This window comes from Hakea prostrata, chromosome 9 (genome assembly GCF_041222555.1).
Source record: "Hakea prostrata isolate BN-2017 chromosome 9, UWA_Hpros_2, whole genome shotgun sequence".
Taxonomy (NCBI): Eukaryota; Viridiplantae; Streptophyta; class Magnoliopsida; order Proteales; family Proteaceae; genus Hakea; species Hakea prostrata.
The window spans coordinates 36,258,112-36,283,505 of NC_142608.1; the positions used below are offsets into that span (position 1 = coordinate 36,258,112).

At 38.6% G+C, this 25,394-nt stretch overlaps 1 protein-coding gene across 2 annotated transcripts in view; it reads right to left on the bottom strand.

Moving 5' to 3' along the window:
• PTAC12 (plastid transcriptionally active 12) overlaps positions 1–25,394 on the bottom strand; it is a 64,135-nt gene that overhangs the window by 34,630 nt on the left and 4,111 nt on the right. For both annotated transcript variants that reach the window (XM_089167650.1, XM_089167649.1), the window contains 3 exons: positions 24,736–24,848; positions 15,746–16,005; positions 4,290–4,411 (listed from right to left, as the gene is read on the bottom strand). In XM_089167650.1, the coding sequence (XP_089023776.1) occupies positions 4,290–4,411; positions 15,746–16,005; positions 24,736–24,848 (495 nt within the window). The remainder of the gene's footprint in view (positions 1–4,289; positions 4,412–15,745; positions 16,006–24,735; positions 24,849–25,394) is intronic.

The window sequence follows — 25,394 nt, forward strand, 5'->3', positions numbered from 1 at the left end:
ACCTATTGCAAAAAGCCAAAGTAGCAGGCAAAGGTATAGGGAGGTAAAAGGTAGTATTAGTTATTGTGGACTAAGTAGGTAAGTAAAAGGTAATGTAGGTTAATACAAACCAAGTAGGTGGTAAAAAGTAGTATAGATTACTACGGACCACAAGTAGGTAAGTAGGTAGGTAAAATTAGTATGGGTGTTGTTGTAGAATACCATCTTAGGAGGATAAAGTTCTTCACCAATAATACTTTTCAACATGTCCTAAATAGATATATATAAAGAGTATACAATCTCCCCCTCACGTGTAGCATTACACGTGGACAATTAATGAAAATCAATATCAAGTAAAGAAAGATCCCAAGCAAGAATTTCCAATGTGTCCTTTATTAGTAGATATAATATTCATTCTTCTAGCAAGTCTGAATCCAAGAAACAATTTTCAAACTCTTCTCATCATAGATTAAGATATGGCAACATTTTAGAATCTTTCAAGGGGTTATTGGTAAATAAATGAAAAGAATGGCGAATTTGTAAATATCCCTAAACTGAAACGGGATTGATATAAATATAATTAGAGAAATCTCCAAAAGGTAACCCAAACAAAAGCCAAACGTTGAACTTGGAAGTCTAAGTTTGAGGAAACACTCCAATAACAGAAACATAAAATAAGGTAAGTCTAGGAATCAGGAAACTGGATGAGAAATCAGAATAAAAATCCTAATCAGGAACAGAATCCAAAAACATGAAAGAAACTGAGTAAGGAACAGAACAAAAAACAGAATTAGAAAATGAACCATGTATTGAACCCAAAACTAATCCAATCTGAACCCAAAATTGAAACCAAAACTAAATCAGAATTGAACCAGAATCTGAACTGAACCAAACAATGAACTAAAACCTGAACCAGAAGTTGAACCGAAAACTCAATGAACTAAACCAATAACCAATTGACTTATCTTCTTCCTCAAACCTGAAAATCGAAGAAGACAACACACGCAATTTCTCTCCTGCATTCTCTTCCCCCCCCCCCCTTCTGAAGATGTCAACTTTGAACAACAATGATGGTCCACTGCAATTAGAGTCTTGAACCATCACCTCCTCAGCGAAAATATAATTTCTCCAATGCAGTAGGAACCAGAATCAAGGTACAAAGCTTACTTTGCAGAGATCACAGCTTGAAAGTCTCAGATGGCAGAAGAAAACGAAACCAGAAAATAGATCTTGAACTCGCGATCTGAATGGAGTTTCAAAGAAAACTCAAGAAACTCAAAACTAGAAAACACCAAAACCTAGCAACCAGCACCATCATCGGCAATAAATAGGCAATCCATCAAAAATCTGTGGATGAACTTCGCACCAAAACTTTAAGATTACCGTGCTCATCTACTAGCACAGATCACACAAATCACACATCTCAATGGAAAAGATCAGCACTAAAACTTCCGGAAAAAAAAAAAAAAGAAACTGGAAACCTATATTCTTTTATCTTTTTTCTTTTTTTCATGTTAAATCTTCATAGGAACCCTAGTTCAAATAGTTTATCATCTTCATTGAACTAGGGTTCCATCTTCAAACTGGAAACCTAAACGAATCTCAAATCAGCAATCACAGAGAGAAACAAATGCTGATTAAACTTGCTCTAATACCATGACAGGAAATAAGCTTTAATCAACCAAAATAGTAGTTGAACTTGAAAGAGAATTGTTAGAAAACAAGCATTAAATACTCAAAACAACAGCTGAACTTGAACAGAGAAAAGAGAGAAGAAGAGAAGAGAGATGAAGAACTAGTAGAAGAGGCCTGTGATTCTTGCTTAAGAGTCTAGAATCACAGAGCACTTTTATTTATAGCTTCTAATGATCTAATACAACTTGAGAGACAAGTAATTGTCCTCTAGAAAAAGGAAACAAAATATTACAGCTTTAGTAACTTCCTAACTTCTAAAATAGAAAGTTCTAAAAATAGAAACTACCACCAAAATAGAAACTATACTTTCTAAAAACTCCCAAAACTTATGTAGCAAGATTCCCACATTAGAAATAGAAAATATAATAAAAACAATAGCATAATACTATTCACATGAACAGTAATGTGAACAGTAAAAGCTGTTTTTACTGTTCACGTGAACAGTAAAACTACCAAATTTACATATACTTCAACAAGAATGAATATAGATCTCAATAGTCTAGATTATAACTTAAGAAGCAAGCCATCTTGCCCTCTAAAAAATGAAATAAAAAAGTACATCTAATGGACTCATGAATCTGTCCAAAATCACAGGGAATTGCTTCCCTTGCTGATTCAGTTTCTCTTCTTCCTCTCCCACTGCTTCTTCTTAGTTTCTTCTTCAATTGTGGTTCTGATTTGATTCTAAGAAGCTAGCATGTTATATACTTTCTAACTCTCCCAAACCTTGATCACCAAGGAACCTTTTCCAAGAAAGGAAAGTACGTAACTCAATTCTCCAAAACTTGTGAACCAAGTCACCATCTCTTAAACTAGAAACTCAATAACTTGAGCACCAAGGCAGTTCAATTCTCAACACATGACATTCAAACCATAAGATTGAATCATTTACCAAAATTGCCTACCCAAACCCGAAATCTCAACTGAAATGCTGAAATTTCAGTCCATTCCTACATTCCTACCCATCTGCTATAACCTTCATCTATATTGAAATATTTCATGAAATCCCAACGACTTGGAGCAAGAATACAAACTACAACCATCAGAATTCAAGCTTCATGTGCAACTTTAGTCAAGATACCTGAGGGCCTATTGAATGTTGAGATCTTACCACAATAATTATGCACATTTACCCATGCTGGTAGGGAGGGAGATACGAATCCAGGTCTTCTCTACAAAACCTCAACCTCTTGTTAAGTTTGACTGAACACTGGAATCATTTTTTTTAGATATTTACACATAGACCCCCTGGGTTTGCAATCAATTACATCTATTACCCCTAAGAAAAAAATCAAATACAATTGCACCACTACTGTGTTAAGGATTGAATTTAAATGATGATATCATCACTAAACAAATATTTGAAATGTGAACTTTACCCTTCCTTATTCAAGTACTTTTTACTATACCAATTCCACCCTACCGTTGTCTTCTCCAAATCCCCATCTACCTTCTCTAGTTTCCCCAACCTGAGGAATGTTTCAGTTCATGTATTCCAATGAAAGTGGGTAATTGAATTTTCTTTCTTTAAAGATGTATCAAAGACATATCTTGAATCATGCACAATGCGTCACTGTCCTCAGGCAGTGGAAAAAACAGATGGCAGCTACGGATGGTGAGAAGTGCGTCCCCGCGGAAAACTAAACCTGCAAAGTAAGAGCAACAGAAAGTATGTAGAGAAATCCTCTCAATAGGTGGGTGATTGAAGGGTACTACTCTTGGATGAAGCCGGAAGTTCTTTGTTTCACAAACCATATTGATCAAAGTGGACAGCAGGGAACTTCTCAGCTGTGTTCACAGCATTTTTTTCTAAAGAAGAAAAATCAGAACAGGTATCCTCTACAGCAATCTTTAGAAAAAAAACGATGGCCTCTGCTGCAACAATCTTCAAAAAGAACCCTGCAATTACAGCCGAAGAGTTCAGCGTGACAGGGTTCTCGGCGGTCTTTGCGGTGCAAAGTGAAGATCTCGCAAAGAACAAAAAAGCTGGCAGCAGCTTACTCAGGCTGAAGTCTGGAATAAGGCATAGAAAGGGAGTTGCAGAGGAAAGATCGGCTCCTCAAACAGTTTCTGCAACTTTGGCTGTTTTCTTTTTCCATTTTACGGTTTGAGACAAAGAATGGTAAGAGAACTGGGTTCCAGTCGCCATAAATTCCAACAGGTTCCCAAATCCCAGGGTTTTGGCTCCCGATATGGTGGCCATGGAAGGGGAAAATCGGTACTGTAAAAATACTTAAAACAACGAAGGGTAAAAATGGTATTTCAAGTATTTGTTTAGTGATAACATTGTCATTTAACTTCAATCTTTACAATAGGGGCGCATTTGTAATTGATTTTTTTCAGGGGTAGTAGGTGTTAATTGATTGCAAACCTAGGGGGCCTCTATGTAATTTGCTCTATGTTTTTTACCTAAACAGCCAAAAGTATTTTAGACAATGCATAAAAGGAGTAGTTGCTTGGCATCTCAATAGCTATTTTTCTCACCAGAAAAGGTCAGGCATACCATTTAGATTAATAGATGGTAGATAACCACAAATCAAGATTGAACTGCTGAATGAAAGATTGCAAACAACATATTTGATGCAAGTGAAAATGTCTTGATACTAGCAACCAACCTCCATAAGATAAGCAAGCATGTTTGGTGTTGGCTCATGGAAGTCTGGGCCCCTGTAGTCAATCACTTCATTTGGATCCTGGATGTAATTTACTGTAGGATAAACTGGATCTCCACCCCATACTGCAAAATCAACAGTTAAGCTTAAATGGGCCCAAAAAAGAAAAAATTAGGACCAAGTACAATGATGAAAATAAGGAACTTTACTCTGCACGAGGGTAAGGGGAGAGGAAACAATCTAAAGGCTCTTTTCTAGCCTAACTATTAATGAGCAGAAAAGAACTGAAACCATGACTAACTGATACAGACCCTTGATGTAGTTAGTAGGCCATGGGGGTATTGTAGCTACAAGTTATCATCAGGATTATTGTAACAAGTCAGACCAACTGGGAATCTGAAACCTATCCATTCCACTTTTCTCCTTCATTTCTTGTCTCTCTTTCTGTGACTGCTTGATAACCTGGCTTGTTACATGACATCAGGGTATGTCAAACAGTTATTTTCATCCTTTGTATTCTCGCTTATCTGTGGTCCGCAGATTTTTACTCTTTTTTTCCCTTCCTTGTGATCTAAATCTCTAATAAACTAGTAGAGGAGTTCCTCTATATAGGGTTAATTTTTTTCTTGTGCTGCAACCATGTTAGTTGCATGTGTGGGGATTGTATGAGATTTTTAATCTCCATTTTGTGCTTTAATCATCACAAAGGGATGAGTTCTGCTGGAGTAATCTACTTTCTAACTTGCCTGACAAGCATTCATGCTGTAAAGCCTGAAATGCTTTATTTTTCCACTTGTTGATGTCTTTTTTAAGATAACAGTGTGTGATGAATCAATAGATTTGTCATGACCCGAATCCAGACGATGGTGAGGGTTCAACCTTAATGATCACTCATCTCAACAATCAAATCACAACTTCAATTTCAAATCTAAAAAATTAAATATAAGATTAAATCCCAGATAACTCAAACTGCTGGCAAACTACATTACTGTCCCAACTAATAAGTGTCCAAAATTCAAATGATTTTACAGTTTAATCTGAGTTGTACCCTAAAATAAAAATATCAAACTAAATTGTCTTCAAGTCCCTCTAGTTTATCTTTGTCCTCTGTGATGTAAGAAATGGGTGAGCTACACATCCCAATAGGTTGGAATATAAGAGAAGCACAAGCCCCCCCCCCCCAAATTAAACAACCAACAAGCACCATCAAGTAAAACAAAACAGTTTTGGTTTGCTAAAAGAAAAACAATGATTCAACAATCACTTTTGATTTCGACAGTCTTGTTACCTTGGCTGGTATAGAGGGAAAATACATTGCAAATGTCCATATTATAAATAAAACATGGCCACACTATTGTCACCCACTATGTGACTGTCACCCATTCTGTGATAATGTGCACCATGTCGCCCCCTCTGTGACTAATGTGTACACCCCATTGGCACCCACTCTGCGCCAATGGGTGTTCCCGTGACCCCACAGAAACTCTCCCTCTCTGGTGGATGTAACCATCCTCTGGCACGTAAGTCAATTTGCCCTCAAATTCTATGGCTATCACAGTATCACTGACATGGTGTTTGATATGTTCACACTATTAGTTAATCGCAAAATAACTAACTTAACCACAATCATGCAACACATTGATTATTGTATAAACAGCAGTGGCAACTACATTAAACAGTAGTAATAACGATGTTAAACAACATTAGTAATCTTGCAAGACAGCAGCAATTCTTATACAAATCAGCAGTAGTAGTTATACAAAAGCGTAGCGTAGTAGTGTGGACCTATTATATCCCATTTCCCTTGATTTGTAAGATTATCTGTCCACTTTTTGAGTCTCAAGCACTAATTTTATTCTCAACCTAAAACCAGAATTTGATAAATGGTATTGGCTCTTATCCTAAACCAGAATTTAATGAAATGAAAATAACTCAGACCCTAAATCAGATAATTATGAATGAGAATAACTCTTACCCTAAATCAAAATTTAATGCATAAGAATAACTCATGCTAAATCAGAATTTAATGAATGAGACAGAATTCGATAGCAACTTCCTCTTTTCCTTTCTTTCTCCCTTTCAGTGTACTGCTTTCCCGTGGCTGGTCTCTCTTTCTTATGAAATGCTGCCTATCCTATCTTTTATATCCACAATTCCAATTCTTATTCCAACTCTCCCTCTCGTACTGTTTATTAATATTTTCTATCTGCCCTACCTTTTACTCACGATCTCTTTTCCCTCTTATTTCTCTCTCAACCACCTGTGATCTAACCAATTGGAAATCAACAGATTCTTTTAGGAGCAATTCATCCTTCCCAAACGCAACATACAACTCTCCGTTGTACTGTACTCTCCAAGTGGTGCTTGTTTCCACACACGGGGGTTGTGAAATCCCGCAAAAATCCTAATCCAGAAATCCATAGTGTAGATCCAAAGACCCCGAGTGAGTTGGAAGAAGAGGTGACTTGATTGAAGTTTGACTGGAAAGGCGGACCAAGAATACTATGTTGACACCTTTGGAAGGTCCTATAAAGTTAGGTAAGATCCTTTCTTAAGTTGGTTGAGGACCCAAATGGTGGTTTTGGCTTTTGAAAACCAAAATTCAGCAATTTGCAGGGGGGAACTGTTGGAGTCTATTAGGAATTCAACTCTATTAGAGTTTGTATTCATGTAATTTTCTATTTTCTTGTTACCCAAGTAAGGGTATTTATGTAATAGTGTTATTTCCACTTTATTATAAATAGAGGGCTTGAGATCACATTGATCATATTAAGCCATTCTACCACAATCGGCTTTCTCAACATGGCATCAGAGCCTCGAGATGATTAGGGAATAACACAAACAGAAAAAAGAAGAGAGGAGAGAGAGAAGAAGAAAAGAAGAAGCACCACCACCATTGATTGTCCGCTGCTACCGCCACTACTTCCAGCTCTTGCAACAACCGGAAGAACATACAGAAAAAAAACAGTGAGTTTTTTAAAACAGAAAACAGCACTGCTACCGCCACAGTTGCTCTTGCAACAACCGGAAGAACAAGAACAGAAAGAAAGAAAAAAAAACAGTTTATTTTTCAACAGAAACAGTGCTGATACCACCGCTGCTTCCTGCTCTTGCAACAACCTACAGAACAAGAACAGAAAAAAAAACATTAAAGGGTGAAGACTGAAGAACTGCAAATAATTTTTTTCAACATGGCAACTACCGATGATACTATTGCTCCCACCGACTCCGAACATTACCCCACTCTTCATCCTAGCACAGGTATTTCATGGGATAAATGGATCTCGAATGTCTCTCTTATTATGTCATCCCTTTTGAATTCCATGAATCCAAATATTGCTCATGGATACCTATTACTTGATACTGCAGCCCAAATCTGGAAGGCTACTACAGAAACATATGGACAGTTGGGGAATGATGCACAGGTTTATGAACTATGAAAGAAGCTTCATGAGACTACCCAAAAGGAACTGACTGTGGCCCCATATTATGCTGAGTTGCGATCTCTTCGGCAGGAGTTGGATTATTATGGGGATTATCACCCCACTAATCCAGATGATGTGACTACTTATAGGAAGCACGTTCATAAGATTCGGGTATATGACTTATTGGCAGGATTGAATGTGGAGTATGATTGATCAAAGTGCAAGTATTAAGTCGTTCTCCCTTTCCTACACTAGAACAGTCTTATGCCCTTGTTCAGCGTGAGGAAAGCCGTCGATTAGCCATACTTCATGCTCCTATTGTGGAGAAATCAGCCTTACAGTCTATTAGCAGTAAATCTTATTCAGCTAAGGAGATTGTCAAGTGTGAGCACTATCACAAACCATATCATACCAAGGCCAATTGTTGGAAGCTCCATGGGAAGCCTGCTGATTTTGAGCAAAAAAGAGAACAAAGAAGGGAAAAACCGAAAGCTAACATTTCTGAGAAGTTTCCACAACACCCTCTGCAAACATTGATTTTTCACAGGAGGAGTTAGCTACTCTGCGACGTATTCTGCAGTTTTTATTGCCGGTACAGCCTCTACTACTGCTTCCTCCACTACCCATTCCAACTCCTACCTTGCTACTTCAAGTAAAACTTTTATAGGCTACCATGTTTCTTCAGTTTCTGCTCCTTGGATCATTGATACAGGAGCCACAGATCACATGACTGGTTCCTCCTTTTTTTCACATTATGCTCCAACTTCCGAAAAAGATAAACTTTGAATTGTTAATGGCTTCTATTCTTCCAAAGCTAGAAAAGAGACCATTCAGCATTCTCCATCACTTTCTTTGACTAAAGTTTTACACGTTCCCTCTTTCTCTACTAACTTGCTCTCTGTCCGTAGTCTTACACATGACTTGAATAATAAAGTGACTTTTTTCCCATCTTACTGTGTCTTCTAGGATCTGGTAACGGGGAAGGAGATTGGACGTGGTAAACTAGACAATCGACTTTATCTGTGGGAGCCAATTGGAGGATCTACTTCTACTCTAACTGCATCTCCTAATCAGGTCCATTCGGTGATATCAAACCTTTAGCAGTGGCACCGTAGGCTAAGTCACCTCCTCTAGGAACTAAAAAGAAAGTTTTTTCCGATTTAGTTTCTTCTTGTAAAAAGGATGAATTTTTTTGTGAAGCCTGCATTTTTGCAAAGCAGACTCGTTCTACTTATTTACGTTCTCTTCATAATAGAAAATCTATTCATTTTGAACTAATTCATTCTGATGTGTGGGGCCCTTGCCGACGTTTGTCTATTACTGGCCATAGGTACTTTATTACTTTTATTGATTGTCACACTCGTTCTACTTGGATTTATCTTTTAAAACAAAAAAATGATGTTTTTCGATGTTTTCGTGATTTTCATGATATGATTAAAACTCAGTTCAATGCCACTGTGAAGTTCCTTTGCAATGACAATGGCACAAAGTATATTGATGGTGAATTTCAGAGATATCTCTCTGACTCTAGCATAATACATTAGACCAGTTGTGTTGATACAGCTGCTCAAAATGGAGTTGCTGAAAGGAAGAATCGGCATCTTTTAAAGATAGCCCGTTCACTTTTGATTGCTATGAATGCCCCTGACCAATACTGGAGTGATGCTATACTCACTGCCTCTTACCTTATGAATAGGATGCCCAGTAGGATACTTGATTTTAAGTGTCCTAATGAACTTCTCCACGGAACCACTTCTTTTGTTATTCCCCCAAAGGTTTTTGGATGTGTATGTTATGCCAGAATCATAGCCCATCAAACTAAGCTAGCTCCCCGCGGCCTACGCTGCATATTTCTCGGGTATTCTACTACTCAAAAAGGGTACAAATATTATCATCCTCCTAGGAAAATCATTGTCTCCATGGATATAATTTTTAATGAGTCTTGCGCTTACTATACACCTCTCCAGGGGGAAAGTCCTAGAGGAGAGGTGCTTTTTCCAACACTAGACCTCTCTATCACACCACCACAACACAACTTAAGAGTTCAAGAAGTGTTTCCTGACCAGGGGGAAACTTCAGCCAATATACCTAGTACTCTAATTTTTCCCCTCCGTTTTCTGAACCATGTGAAGAACCTAGTCAGGGGGAGACCACTCCTGTGAGACACACTATTGAGATTTTCAAAATACGATTGACCAGAATAAGGAGGTGCAGACTTATCAGAGGAAAAATTACAACCGACTAAAGCAAGTGGAGAAAGGTGACACATTACCACTTCAATCTCCTGCTCCAGAATCAAATTCTACCGTTCCCCTTGAGGTATCTTCTTCTGGTCTTCCTATTGCTGTTAGAAAAAGAGTTAGATCTTGTACTCAGCATCCCATAGCTAAATATGTTTCTTATGACTATTTGTCTGACTCTTACCATGCTTTTATATCCTCTCTAGCATCTATATATGTTCCCAAAATTTGGCAGGAAGCCTATGCTAATAAGAAATTGAAGGCAGCTATGGTAGAGGAAATGCAGGCAATGAAGAAATATGATATTTGGGAGCTGGTTACACTTCCTCAAGGAAAACAACCCGTGGCTGCAAATGGGTGTTTTTGGTTAAACAAAATATAGATGGATCAGTTAACAGGTTGAAGGCTATACTAGTTGCAAAAGGATTTACCCAAACCTATGGGATTGATTATCAGGAGACTTTGGCCCCGTTGCAAAACTGAATACTGTCAGAGTTATGTTGTTTATAGATGTGAACAAAGACTGGAACTTACACCAACTATAAGTAAAGAATGCCTTCTTACATGGGGAGTTAGAGGAAGAAGTCTATATGGAAATTCCACATGGTTTCTCCGATGACAACACTGCAGGGGAAGTTTCAGTTGAAGAGATCAATTTATGGCTTAAAATAATCTCCTAGATGATGGTTTGGACGCCTCCTAAAGGCAATGACTTTTATTGGGTACAAGCAAAGCAATGTTGATCATACACTATTTGTCAAGAAGTCAAGTACTAACATCACACTTCTCATTGTTTATGTGGATGATATTGTCATCACAGGGAATGATTGTGAAGAAATTCAAAGTTTAAAGGACTTTCTTTGCTGAGAGTTTAAGATTAAAGATCTAGGGATGTTACAGGACTTCTTAGGGATTGAGGTGGCTCGATCAAAGAAGGGTATATTCCTATCCCAAAGAAAGTATGTCCTAAATTTATTATCAGAAGTGGGAATGTTGGGGTGTAAAGCAGTTGATACCCCTATTGAAGCCAGAGCTAAACTTAAGGAAAAAGAGGGAGAACCAATGGACAAAAGAAGATACCAAAGGCTGGTAGGGAAGCTTATTTACTTTTCCCACACCAGGGCAGACATCATTTATGCCATGGGGATAGTAAGTCAATTCATGCATGATCCATATTTAGCTCATATGAAGGCTGTTACCAGAATACTACAATATTTGAAGGGAACTCCTGGAAAAGGAATACTTTTGTTACCCAATGATAATCTAAGAATAAAAGCATACATTGATGCAGACTGGGGTGGATCTCCTGACAATAAGTCAATTTCAGGTTACTGTACCTTTGTTGGAGGTAATCTAGTTACTTGGAGAAGTAAAAAATAGAATGTGATAGCTTTATCCAGTTCTGAAGCTGAATATAGAGCAATGATTCGTGGACTTTGTGAGCTACTATGGTTGAAAGGCTTACTAGAAGATATCAGAGTCCAAGTTCCAAACCCTATAATGTTATATTGTGACAACAAGGCTACCATTAGTATTGTCAATAATCATGTACAACATGATCGAACTAAGCACATTTAAATTGACAGGTTTTTTGTCAAAGGAAAGCTGGAACAAGGGCTCATCTGCATGCCTTTTGTGAGGTATGAAGACTAGGTGGCAGATATTTTCACTAAGGGTTTGAAAGAAGGAGATTTCCTTCCTATTGTAGGCAAGTTGGGCATACTAACATCTATGCTACAACTTGAGGGGGAGTGTTGGAGTCTATTAGGAGTCCAACTCTATTAGAGTTTGTATTCATGTAATTTTTTATTTTCTTATTACCCAAGTAAGGGTATTTATGTAATAGTGTTATTTTCACTTTATTATAAATAAAGGGCTTGAGATCACATTGATCATATTAAGCCATTCTACCACAATCGGCTTTCTCAACAAAAACCCTTTGGTCAATCCCATCAACCAAGGCTACCGACCAAAGCAACCTCGAGGCAGATTTGTCTATTTTGATAAGTTTTAGGTTTTAAAGCCCTATACATATATGTAACTTCGGACTAAACCTAATATGTAAAACCCAGCTAGGAGGATGTGACATAATAACTTTGCCTTTAAGCCTCTGAAGAACGTGAGAAGAACCCTAGAGCCTCCTCTTCAAGCCCAAAGTTGATTCCAAGCATCCAAGAGAAGTTCCTCCGTTGATTCTTCTTCTACAAGGTTAGTATTCGATTCTACTATTGATTGATCTATTATCTCTACTGTATTTACTCTTTGTTTTGATTGTGAGGAAGGTCTTACACTACTGTAATGGCCTAGTCTCTGATCCTCATAGTCTTACAGTGAATCCCCATTCACTTTATTCTTCCCGTAGACAATACGGAGTGATTTTAATGTTTGATCAAGTATAAGACCATGATTTACTCTTACTGTAGTTATTTGATTCCAATCTATGTTAGATCTACTCCTAGGTCGTTTTCTATGCATGATCTACTATTTTCTTATCTTTAAAATGAATCCCCATTCATTCTAGTCTTTCCGTGAGAAATCGCGGATCAAGCCTATTAGGTGATTTATTGGATTTCTATTCCAATGACCTTGTTTGATGTTTAGATCATCATAGATAGTCTCTATATGTCATTTTAGAATTTTATATTAATTTCGAAGCGTTCCGATGTGATTCAATGAGTTTTCGACCAAAATTGGAAGTTACTATCCGTACACAGTAGCTTTGGTCGATCCCTTTGGTCGATACCATCATCAACCAAGGCCATCGACTTAAGGTGTGTCTGACAATAACTTTTCTCCGTTTTGCCTCCGTTTCATCTCCAATCCTTAGAGTTTGCTCTTTATGTTCTATACATGTTTGTTTAGGGTTATTTTGATGATTTCGGACTTACCCTTTGATCTCTTTCTCGAGGATTACGAATCGAATTCAAGGTGAGTACATTCACCCACAATATGCATAAATACATGCTTTGATATGTTAGGACTTATATGCATGTGTTAGCTACTGTAGTTGTACCTTTTCTACATTGTTATACTTCGTAATTACCAGTATGCTATTCATGACATGATTTACATAATGTTATTGGATATGAAGGATGTGATTGTGAGTTGGACTATATTATGATATTATGAAATCATGATGTAATATGATGTGATTGCCTAAGTTGTGAGTAGGGAATGGGGAATGCCCTTTCGGCATTTCTATCTTTGGACATCAGTGGAGGTGGTATGGGACACTTTCCTATGGTGCCCCTTGGTGCTTTCCCTAATTACTGGATGATATCCCTAGGATTTGGTCTAGATGAGTTTAACGTGGAAAAACCCTATCATATCTGACCTTATCAGAAGGGGAATTGAGACTGAGTGACCCGTGGTAGCAATGGGAATTCCTCAAAATACAGCATCAGAGCCATGAGAGGACGTAAATCGCATTGTGGGGGCCATTCATTGGTAGGGTTGCACATAATAAGCTTGGGCTCGTGGGCTCCCAATGAGGCGAGAGGCATGAGTAGACACGAGAGCTTCCCATTTATTATATGTGGAAGACCAATAGGGTTAAGAGTCTATGTAGCCGAGAGGGAGATGGTGACTCTAGGGGGAAGGATACCAGAAAGGATCGCGAGAGGCGAGGAATGGGCATATCCAACCCTAAGTAGATATGACTCAGTAGATGACTTGCATTGGGCTAAGTATAACCCTGACACGCGCCAATACTCATACCAATGGTGGTGAGCGATAGTGTTGACTTAAACCCCAGCCATAGAATGTCCGAGAGGGATGCCCTGACCCAATTACCATAGAGAACCCAATAGACCGAGAGGGTTGAGGGAGAGTGATTTGAAACCTACCCAGAGGAGTATGGTGATTTATCTTAATGCGTGTCTGCCAATAGAGACCAGCATATATAGAGTCAGAAGCATACTTGCATACTATTTCATGTCATTTGCATTTACGTTTTGTTCCTATTCTTAAGATTGTGATTGTTTATAATTGTTAGTTGTGTTTGAACTGCTCGCTTAGCTTTTTTGAGCTCACCCTTCAAGGCACATGTTTTCTTTAGATTGTGTTGCAGGTATTGAAGACTGCGAGATCCCAAACTACGAAGCCACGGTATGTAACTTGTATGATTTCCAAGATTTTGGTGACTACGAGCTTTACAATGAAGCGCACTCGTGTGATGACGGTGCGTACTAAGATTAGCTGAACCTTGGAGCTTGAGTGTCCCGTACTGGAGTTGAAGACATCTGAGTCTAAACTTTGTTCGATGGACATAGATACTCATTATGTTTAGTTTTAAAACGATTCTTAGTTTCCTTTATTTCTTTCAGTTGTAATACTTTAGTTTCAATCTACCTTCTGCATTGGTTTTAGAGTTATTTCCGCTATACTCTGATTTTGTTTTATTCCGCACTCTGATATTCTTTTGTGATTCTTCTGAGATCCTTACTTGATTGTTTCTTAAATTTCTTGAATTCAATGATTTGTTCCTGCTGTTGATTATATTTTGTGCTATGTGGGTATATGATCGCCCTAAACTTGAACTTCGAGGCTGTGGATCACACCTCCGGGTATTCCAAATAGGGTACCGGCTGGGGGGATGTGACAGGGGGGTTTCCTTACCATGGCAAGCCTTTGTGAAACAACTGCAATGAAGGAAAAAAGACGGCCTTAAGAGACTCTCTTGGCCCAACACTATACACACCAAGCTCCTTTTTCAAACCTATTTATAACAAGCATTCTTCTTAGGGCCAGATTCAATCTCCAAGTCCCTACATAAAGGAAAAAGAATTTCACGCTCTTCCTTTTAGGATAGGAGGCTTGTAGACCTATTTTTCCTATTATCTCACTTCTTCACAATTCTTTTCCCCCTTTTTTTAGATAGTTCAGTTTATCACAAATCCTCTACTTATTTTCTAAGTAATCCTAAAGATAGCTTACTTTATCATGACATCTCTAATTGCAATTTAATTCAAACTCTTATTAATCAGAGTTTAGGAATCTAGCTTACTTTATCATGACATCTCTAATTGCAATTTAATTCAAACTCTTATTAATCAGGGTTTAGGAATCCCTATCCCCTTCCCCTTCCTTTTCAGGTTTGATAAGCTCATTCCTTTGTTGACCCAATATCAAAATCATTAAAAATATTAGTATCCCTTTGATGCTCATTAGACTTGTACCTTGGACATCTTAATACAATAGTTGTAAATTCCAACCACTGGGCTCAGTCTTCACATGTTTATTAAGTTGACAAATAATATATATATTTCAATAAAAGACTAAGCTACACTAGTACACTGTAACTTCATAACATGTCGATTTATCAGAACAACTCTCAACACACCTACTAATATTTAAGAAACCCTTTTTTCACATATCTGCCCCTTATGTGTAAAATCACGAAAATGGCCTTGAATTGAAATAATTGATTTATAACATCCTCTAATTTTTAAAACCTTGGGGTATTCCAGAATAAGCCTCAAGTGTTGAGTGCATCTAATTGTGTCACGATTTTATGAAACATTTTGGTTTTGAGCCTGGTTCCAAACTGAAACCTGGAACTACAATCCAAATGCATTTACTAGACTCATTTCATCACCCCCAAAAAGGGAAGGGGAGAAAGGACATATCAGCAATAATACTAGTAAAACAGATGAAGCAAATGGAGAACCAATCATCGAACAAATTGTAGTAACATTGTTAAAAAAAGATCAAAGACAGAATATTATATGAATAGTGAAGAGGGAAATCAGGAGGAACGAAATATTGAACAGATTTCACATGCCAGAGGACATACTTTCCTTTATTTGATCCTCTCTCATCCGCATTGCTAAAGGATCTCGGGGAATACGGATGTCCGTGCCCATCATGATACGATATTCCCTATCTGTTTGATGCGCAAACATGTTGATCAGCTGCATATTCTCGTCTTCACCAGTCTCTTCAAAGTGCTTTTGTACAGCTTCCCGTGAAGTGTCCCTCTTCCATGCTTTAACCCATTCCGAGTAATATGCCATGGGACCAATTGTTTCCAATTTCTCTTGTTCAGCTTCTAGTCTAAATGTGGAGACAAAAACAACAGGAGGCATCAGAGAAGCTGCATTCTAAACACTATAATACAATGTTTAAGAAAAAGGATTCATGGGCAAGCATCCATTATTTAATAAAAAATAAAAATAAAAAAAACAAAAAAACAGTGAGTATTATAATAGAACTTTGCCCCTCCCAGACCCTGCAGTAGCAGGCCCTTGATGCACTAGATGCTCTTTGGAGGCACAGGAGCCGAAATAAAGTCACAATAGGTGCTAAATGTCAAAAATGTAGAAAAGAGAAAATTAAATAAAATCAATAGATATGATCTCTGGCGCAAATATCAAATTTAATCTATATAGTGGTGTGATAAGAACCCACTAATCAAATGCAAAACTGATATTATTTAATTGATAAAATAACGAAGAACAATGATAAACTGGTTACAATGGTGCTAGTCACCCCCACAGCACAGTGCTGCCCCTCAGCCTACGGCTGCCCAAACACTCACATAAATAATCCTTTTTCCTCCTAACATCTTACCCCTATTTGTAACTCCTAATCAACCCTAATTCTCTCTCTCTCTCTCCTCAATGTAGCCTAATACTGTGATCCCAGGGCTCTATCATTACCTGCCCCTCGAAAATCACCTTATCCTCAAGGTGATGGAAAATTATAGACTTGGTCTTTACATGTTTGCCACGCAACCATGCTAGTTCGACATTCTGCACAACACACCTCCATGGAATCCAATAGATGCAATAGCCACACAACTCCAAACAACCCAAATGAAGAAAAACCTTGGAAACTGCAGCTTAGTTAAAGAGTACACCAAGAATATCTATTGGAACCGAAATCAGCTGAACAGCAATAACATATGGACCCATACAAAGCACAACGCCTGCTGTAGAAGGAATACAGATCGTCTCCGACACACATGGCCAACCAAAAATGGAGTCCTTCGCGAAATAGAAAGCACCAACACACTCCTCAGGGTCGCCGTCAATCCTAGAAGGTAGCCTCGCTACCGCACGAGCCACCGCAACCTTCCCCTTGACTGTGAGCAACCGTTGGCAGTGTTGGATCACTGAATCAGGTGCAGGTTTTAAAGAAGAAGAAGGTTGAACAGTGTAGTTCCTAAAATACCCCTGTTTATGATGTTTGGCAAATGGGCCATTAGTTTTTGGACCCTTATTTGCTTGGGCATTAAAGCAACTACTAGACTGGGCCTGAAAATATAACACCTGATGGGCTGTTGTCTAGCATCTTGACCCTTGAGTCCATAAAATAAGTGAGTGGGCCACTTGGCTTTTGAATTAATTTGGCTCCTTGAGGCCCACACTTCTGACTTTAAATCTTGGGCACGTTGCTCAGTTCGGCCCAGCTTAATAGGCCCTAGTACTTCTTTTTTAAACTTTGGTCCACAGCCTATGGATTTGGGCCTTTGAGTAGTCAGGTCTATGTGGGTTCTCAAGGCCCATTCCATGGGTTTATTACACAGAAATAAATAGCCCAAACGGCTCAGGGGTCTAATACACTTGAACCACACTTGGACTTGAACCACTGGTTCAAACCCTTTCTTCCACTTTACTTCACCTACGAATCTACGATCCTTACCCTAACCATCGCCCAGATTGTCGCTGCTGAATCTGGAAATTTTTATTTCAGCTCTTCCTCAATGAGATTTCCAGCGATCAATTTTCCAATTTCCTTATTTTCTGTTGACAATTGTAATATCTCCTTCCTCTTCAGAATTGTAAACAATCCAATCAATTCCCCAATTTCCTTATTTGCTGTTGTCGAGTGTAAGATCTCCTTCCTCTTCAGAATTGTAAACAATCCAAAAAATTCAGCAAACGATTTCACCATCAAATCTAATTTGGTAACCAAATCTTGGAGATCTATCTCAATGGGAAACTGAATTACTATCGTACTGTAATGTTTCCACCATTGTCGGAACTGAAACCAATCCACGACTGCAACCGCTTCCTCCAGCGTAATACAAGGAGGCTTCGCTGGAGCTCTTGCTTCCCCGTCGTCCTGGGCCGATGTGGCTTCCACATCTCTCCGTCCGTGAGGCCTTCATCTTCTTTTTCTTTTGCTGCAAACAACCCCATCGGAACTTTGCTGAAAAAATACAACTTGCCCAGAACACTACGAGAAGACCTGCTATTATCCACCATGCCATATTGACTGTAGCCAGATGCTATGACTTCAATTTTCTCATCGGACTCCAAAGGTCCAGTAGCAAGCATCGTTAAATCTACGTGCGCGTGTATCTCTTTTGATTTCCTAAGTTCAGTAACCCTTCCAATCTTCTTGCCTTCACCGAAATCCACTTTCAGAGCTTCTTTGATGCAAGACCAATTGAATTCAGACCAATTCTTTTGGTACACCCAATCTAAAGCGTTCCCGTTTAGGTGTTGGAGAGCCACACTCAACTTTCTCTCCTCCTCAATTTGGTGTTCCCAACAGAATAACAACACTTCAAAAAGCCACTCTTCCACATTGCCTTCACCAGAAAACATGGGCAATCCGGTGTCCATCTATTCCCACAGATCGTCACTGCTCTAATACCAATTTGATAAGAACCCATGAATCGAATGCAAAACTGATATTATTTAATTGATAAAATAACGAAGAACAATGATAAACTGGTTACAATGGTGCTAGTCACCCCCACAGCACAGTGCTGCCCCTCAGCCTACGGCTGCCCAAACACTCACATAAATAATCCTTTTCCTCCTAACATCTTACCCCTAATCAACCCTAATTCTCTCTCTCTCTCTCCTTAATGTAGCCTAATACTGCGATCCCAGGGCTCTATCAATTTGATAAGAACCCATGAATCGAATGCAAAACTGATATTATAGAATAATGAAGAATAATGATAAACTAGTTACAATGGTGCCAGTCACCCCCACAGCACAGTGTTGCCCCTCAGCCTATGGCCGCCCAAACACTCACATAAATAATCTTTTTTCCTCTTAACATCTTCCCCTATTTATAACCCCTAATCAACCCTAATTCTCTCTCTCTCTCTCTCCTCAATGTAGCCTAATATTGTGATCCCAAGGCTCTATCATGGTGCTTTACTCCTCTCCAAGACGTCTCCCACTCATTTGATTAGCAGATCCCCCAGATCGGTGAACCTATCTTTCTCCTTCCATCCTCCGGGGCCCTTATCTGATCAGTTGTCCTCCTCATCTGGCACTAACAACTCAAATATATTGTTGTTAAAGCATGAATGCAAGGATATGACACAAGCACAAGTAAGATGATAGGTCTCCACTTTAGCAATATTTTTCTTGAATTTACAAATTTAAGTCACTTCATTAGACTTGTGCAACCCGGGAGACTAATACCAAATGTTCGCCCAATTGTTAAAGTTGACTCTACAGATGACAGGTCCCCACTTTGGCAGTTTGCTTGACTCCTAAATAGAAAATTTTTCTTAAAATATAGCCCCCACACATTCAACTGGGGAGACTAGCACCAAACAATGTGTTTCAAATGTTAAACTTGAATCTGTGTAATCTAATGCAGTAGGAATCAACATGACAACTTGACTCCTAATGCTTGGGAGTCTAATGAAAAAGTCAAAGTTGGCAACGTATGTCCCTATTACCATTTGTGGGTGCCATGGTGGGAGATCTCGCGAGATATCTCGCTATTTGGAGAGAGCGAGACGAGATGAGGGTCAAGTTGGAAGAGATGGGAGATCTTGCCATCTCTCTGCAAGATCTCGCCAAATCTGGTCCAACCACCTGCTTTAGGGGGTTTTAAAACCCCCTATCACGTTTGACTGAGGCATATCTCGCCTCTCTCTCACCTCTCTCTCGCCACAACTCTCAATAAGTCGTCGAAACTTGATTTTTGGCTGGAATTTTTGGGGATTCAACTTCTAAACATCATTAACACATCTACAACATCAGATTATCATCATTCAAGCCTATTTCAACTCGATCTTCAACGAAGGTAAGATTTTCCCCCAAATTTGAATTTCTTCAAATAGAATGTTCTACAATGGGTGTGAATATAGTATAAATATATGTTGATCTACTAGCTTCGATCTACACTTTCATGGAAACAAATTTAATTTTCTGCTATTAATTTATTTTTTGAATTTTCGTATTTAAAAAATATATATTATCTAAAATTTTAAAATTAAAAAATATTAAAAAAATACTTATGATATGAATGTGATTAATGTAGTCATATTTTGATTAGCATGCTTGCTGTATTTATTTATTTTTGTTTAAATATTTAAATAAATTAATTATAAAAAATAATATTTTATTAAAATTTTATCTTTTTTTTTAAATGATGCTCATATTATGTAGTTTATTTTAAAAATATAAACATGTCTGTGTGTGTTTGAGCATTGTATATCTGTTATCTTAGAACAAAGTGTGTGTTTTGTTGTTTTATAAATTGGTTTTCATTTTTTTATTTATCTAAATATTATTCTAATGATTATTTGGGAACATTCATGTATTATTTTAGTGTTGTAGACTTGTAGCTTAAATGGCAACTAGTGGGAGTGGCGGCACTAGCAATGAGACTCAGGACATTGCTTGGCAACATAAGGATCCACTAACTTCCGACAAGAAAAAATCATGATGCAAGTATTGCCTCTAGACCTTGAATTATGGTGGTTCAACTAGATTAAAGCAACATTTGGCTGGTGGCTACAAAGATGTTGCCAAGTGTCCCAAGGTTCCTTATGAAGTGCAAAAAGCAATTGCAACAACTTTAAAGGGAGGGAGACAAAAAAAAGGATGAGATGGCACAAAAACAAAGGGAATTTAAGGATACAATGTTGTGCAGACCTTTTGTTGATGTTGATGAGGAGTCAGACGATGATAAGGAGAGGAGGGTTATGGGTATTAAGTCGCAGGCTGAGTGGAGACACATAAAGGCTCTAATGGAAGCTAGCAAACAGTCCTTACATTTTGAGAATGTCAGGCAATATGAACAGACAAGAGGAGCAGGGTGGTTCAAGGGTATCCATGCCACCTTAGACATAATTTTCATGGAAGTGAGAGGACTAAAAGGAGGAGAAAGACTACACATTATGATGCCACATTTGACCAAGACCCCTCCCTCTCCAAGCATCAAGACACTAATAAAATAAGTATTTCATATATGTTTGCTAGAGGTAGAGCCGGCAGTAGGGAGGAGGAAGCTAGGTTGGCAATCAACAAATTCATGCTCTACAACAACATTGCAGCCAATGTAACCAAAACACTATACTATCAAGGATGATCAATGCAATTGCTAGAGCAGGTGTAGGGGTTAAAGGCCCAACAGCTTGGGCAGTAATGAATAAATATTTACCAAAGGTGAAGCAAGAGGTGGAGGAATACATTGGTTCATTAAAGGAAAGATGGACAACATATGGTGTTACTATGATGGCTAATGGATGGACTGGTCCTACTAAACAATCCATCATTAATTTCATGTTGAGCTGCAATGGAAAGACATCCTTCCTTAAGTCAGTGGATGCCTCGGATAAAATCAAAGAAGTTGACTACCTTTACAAGCTTCTTAGGCAGGTGGTCCTCGAGGTAGGGCCAAGCAATGTTGTCTAAATTGTCACAGATAACGGTGCAAACTTCAAGAAAGTTGGTCAAATGTTAATGAAAAAGAAGAGTAGCAGGATCCACCTCTTTTGGACACCATGTGCAGCACACTCAATTGATCTTTATGTTGAAGGACTTGGGGAAGAGAAAGTCAATCAATGTTGTGGTTGACAGGGCTAGTAATTTTATTTATAACCATGGTTATATGCTGAAGATGATGAGGAACCACTGTAAGGGTAATCTATTCAGATCTGGATTGACTAGATTCGCCACCAACTATGTAGCTTTGAAAAGCTTCCAGAAGAAAGTCGTGGGTCTACAACACATGTTTGCAAGTGAGGAGTGGTTTAATTGGTGTGGATCTAGCCATCTTGATGCAGTAGTGGCCCAACAAACCATTGTTGATGATTCCTTTTGGAGGTAACTGAATAGGACAGTGGGCATTTTAAAGCCTATTGTGTTTGTTTTAAGGATGGTGTATTCGGAGAAGAAGCCCACAATGCCCCACATATATGTTGCCCTCCAGCAAATGAAAGAGTTGGTTAGAGCTCCTGCCCTTGGCTCCTTCAAATCCTACAAGAGGATCATCGATGATAGATGGGAGACACACTTAATGCATCCTTTGCACTTGGCTTGTGAGTCACTTTTAAGTCTTTAAGTTTTTGTTGTATACTTTAATTTAACATTGTTAATTTGTTATAACTTATAATTTATAAACAAGTAAACAACCAAATCACTAAACAAAATTTTTATTTTCACAATACAAGCTTACTACCTCAACCCAAAGTACCATTACAAGAATGATCTAGGGCTTAATGTAAGGTTGATGAATGCGGTGCAAGACATGGTGGAGAAGCTTGTGCCAAATTCTGTCATGCAAGGGACAATTAATGGAGAGGTAAGAACTTATCAAATTGTTTCTTCAACTTCTTTCATTAGTGCATATGTAGTAGTAAAAGTATAATAATTGAACTATTGGTATACAAATCAGGGAGTTCAAGGATGCCTCTAAGAGTTTTGGAAAGCTTTATGCGGTTGCAACTAGGCAAAAAACAGATCCTGGTAAATAGTCCATTACTATAAGTCTATAACTCTATAAGTGATAACTAATAAGTTATATAAGTATTAAGATTTACTTGCCTAATGCATTCTTATATTTGATTATGTAACTGACTGGTGGGAGTTATATGGAACTAGTTCGCCAAATCTCAAGGACATAACAATTAAAGTACTCTCACAGACTTGCTCATACTCTGGTTATGAGAAGAACTGAAGCACCTTCTCACTCATCCATAGTAAGGTACGGAACAGATTGGGGAGTAAGAGGCTCAAGGACTTAGTGTATGTGCAATAAACATGAGATTGAAAGTAGGGCACATACAAGATGATATGGATGACGAAAATCGGGAACCGATTGAGTTGACTAATATATTCCACGAGCCCGCCGCAAAGGATGAGGAATATGATGTTATATATCAGTGGGTTAGGGATCGAGGTGGCCTAGTGTTGGATGGGCCAGGATGGCAGCCGGATCCTACCATTGTTGTTGCCATGGGCCCAGATGTTGTGGCTGACCATATGTCATCTAATGAGGGTCAGGCTGTTGTAGCAGCATTAACAGGACCAACTGTACCATTTGTGGAGCCACCTAGTCGACTTGAAACAGCTGCGATGATGTTTAGTGGGAGTTCAACTGATGCCGATGATACCATCCCTCCAAGTCAGCCATCGAGTCATGGAGGGCATCAGGCTGGTGGTGTTGCTGGTGGAAGTCGAGGTCAACAAAGGGAGCCACCTCCACCAGGTCTGAGTCATCCAACACATGCAAGCCACAGTTCCCCTATCTCTCGGACTTATACTAGGAGTAGGAAGAGCAGATCAAACCAGGGGCAAACGAATGATAATGCGAGCATGTAGGATCTTGAATTAAACATAGGAAGCATGAGCCTAGATCATAGTTATAGTGGTTCACAACAGCAAAGTTTGGCCAATTGGCAATCATCAGAGTACCTATACAAGATCACAACACCGGGTCAAAATACACTAGGGATTCTTCTTATGGAGATCATGCTATTCCTCAAGACCCTACACCTGGAGAGTACACATATGGGAGTGAAGGTGGGTTGTTGACTGACCGGTTTAGAAACCCCTACCCATATATTCAACAGCAACACAAACAACAAGAGTAGCAATGGCTCTTTCACCCACCCACGATTGACGGTTACCCCCAGTGCTATTCTTGTATTCTGACATAGAGACATATCGATCCCAAATAAACAAATATGTGACATACTACAGTGATGAGTAGTACACATATGGGAGTGAAGGTGGGTTGTTGACTGACTGGTTTAGAAACCCCTACCCATATATTCAACAGCAACACAAACAACAAGAGTAGCAATGGCTCTTTCACCCACCCACGATTGACGGTTACCCCAGAGTGCTATTCTTGTATTCTGACATAGAGACATATCGATCCCAAATAAACAAATATGTGACATACTACAGTGATGAGTTGACTTGGGAGTCATAGGTGGCCACCGTTCAAAATCAGTTGATGCAGAATGTTGAGTGATACCCTTGCTATCTTGTAGTCTTGTTACTCTTGTACTCTTGTGAACTTATGGCTATGGATTATGATTTATGACTTACTAAAAGTCTAAAACTTCTTATGGTTGTAAAATTTTGAAGACATTTAAGTTCTTTGATAGTTTGATGTAAAATGTATTTGATACTTGATAGTTGATAACTTGAATTACTTGAGTATCTCTACATTACATGTTGTCTAACCTTGCATTTCACAGCATTTCGGTTTTACACATAGGATCCACTTAGAAGACATACTTTGGGTTATTTTCTCACAAATCCAAGGCCACTAGTGTATTCAAAAGGCCTTAAATAGGCTAAATACCAAGTTTCAGCCCAACCGGGGAGCTAAAATTCACCGAGATGAGCCACCGAGTTTACGCCAGAAAATTTGTAAATCTCAACCGAGATTTTGACATATCGGTCGAGATCTCGGTTTTTTTATGTGGCAAGAGATCCCACCATGGGTGCAACAAAGAAGGTACACAAGCATGAACCAGAGGGAAACATCATTTTGCATTTTTACTTCCACTAATATGCAAAAACATGTTAAGGAACTAAATTTCTAAGCAAATATGCATGTTACCTTTCTTCTTTATAGAGATGCCGTCTTGCCCGGTAAAGATTAGTCTCGGTTAGTGTTGGATGGTCCCCATAAATCTTTACTTGCCCAGTCTCTGCCATAGCTTTAAGAAACACCTACAAATATCTCCCAAGTGTCCAAGGAGTGACAAGTTTTAAATCATAATAAGACAGAGCACTTTGTCTTGATTTTAATAGAACACATACCGAGAGAAAAATATGTAAATAAGCATGTACACAGTCAATCGAATTTCTGGAATGATAAAATTCATCAGACATGTTCCGTGTAAGGCCCAGCTGGGAGATCATTTTTGCAACATTGATAAAACTGGAAGCATACTAAGCTCCTTTTTGGCCAGACAGTTTAAAACAGAACCATCCCCTATCTGGAAGTGAGAACCATCCCCTATCTGGAAATCACCTCAATTAAATATGCAGACATGATGTAACATCTGCATCCCTTCATCTCGCAGACCCCTCACCGAAAAAGAAGAATCATTATTGATGACTATGACCTTGAGCATGAAATCCATTTACTATTTGCTTCATTTATCTGAAGAGTACAAAGATTTAATAGAGGTGACCCTCTACTGAAGGTTGCAACCCTCTATAAGATTATCCATTGCACAATTTGCAGAAGCATACGAAGGGAAGAGAGCATCC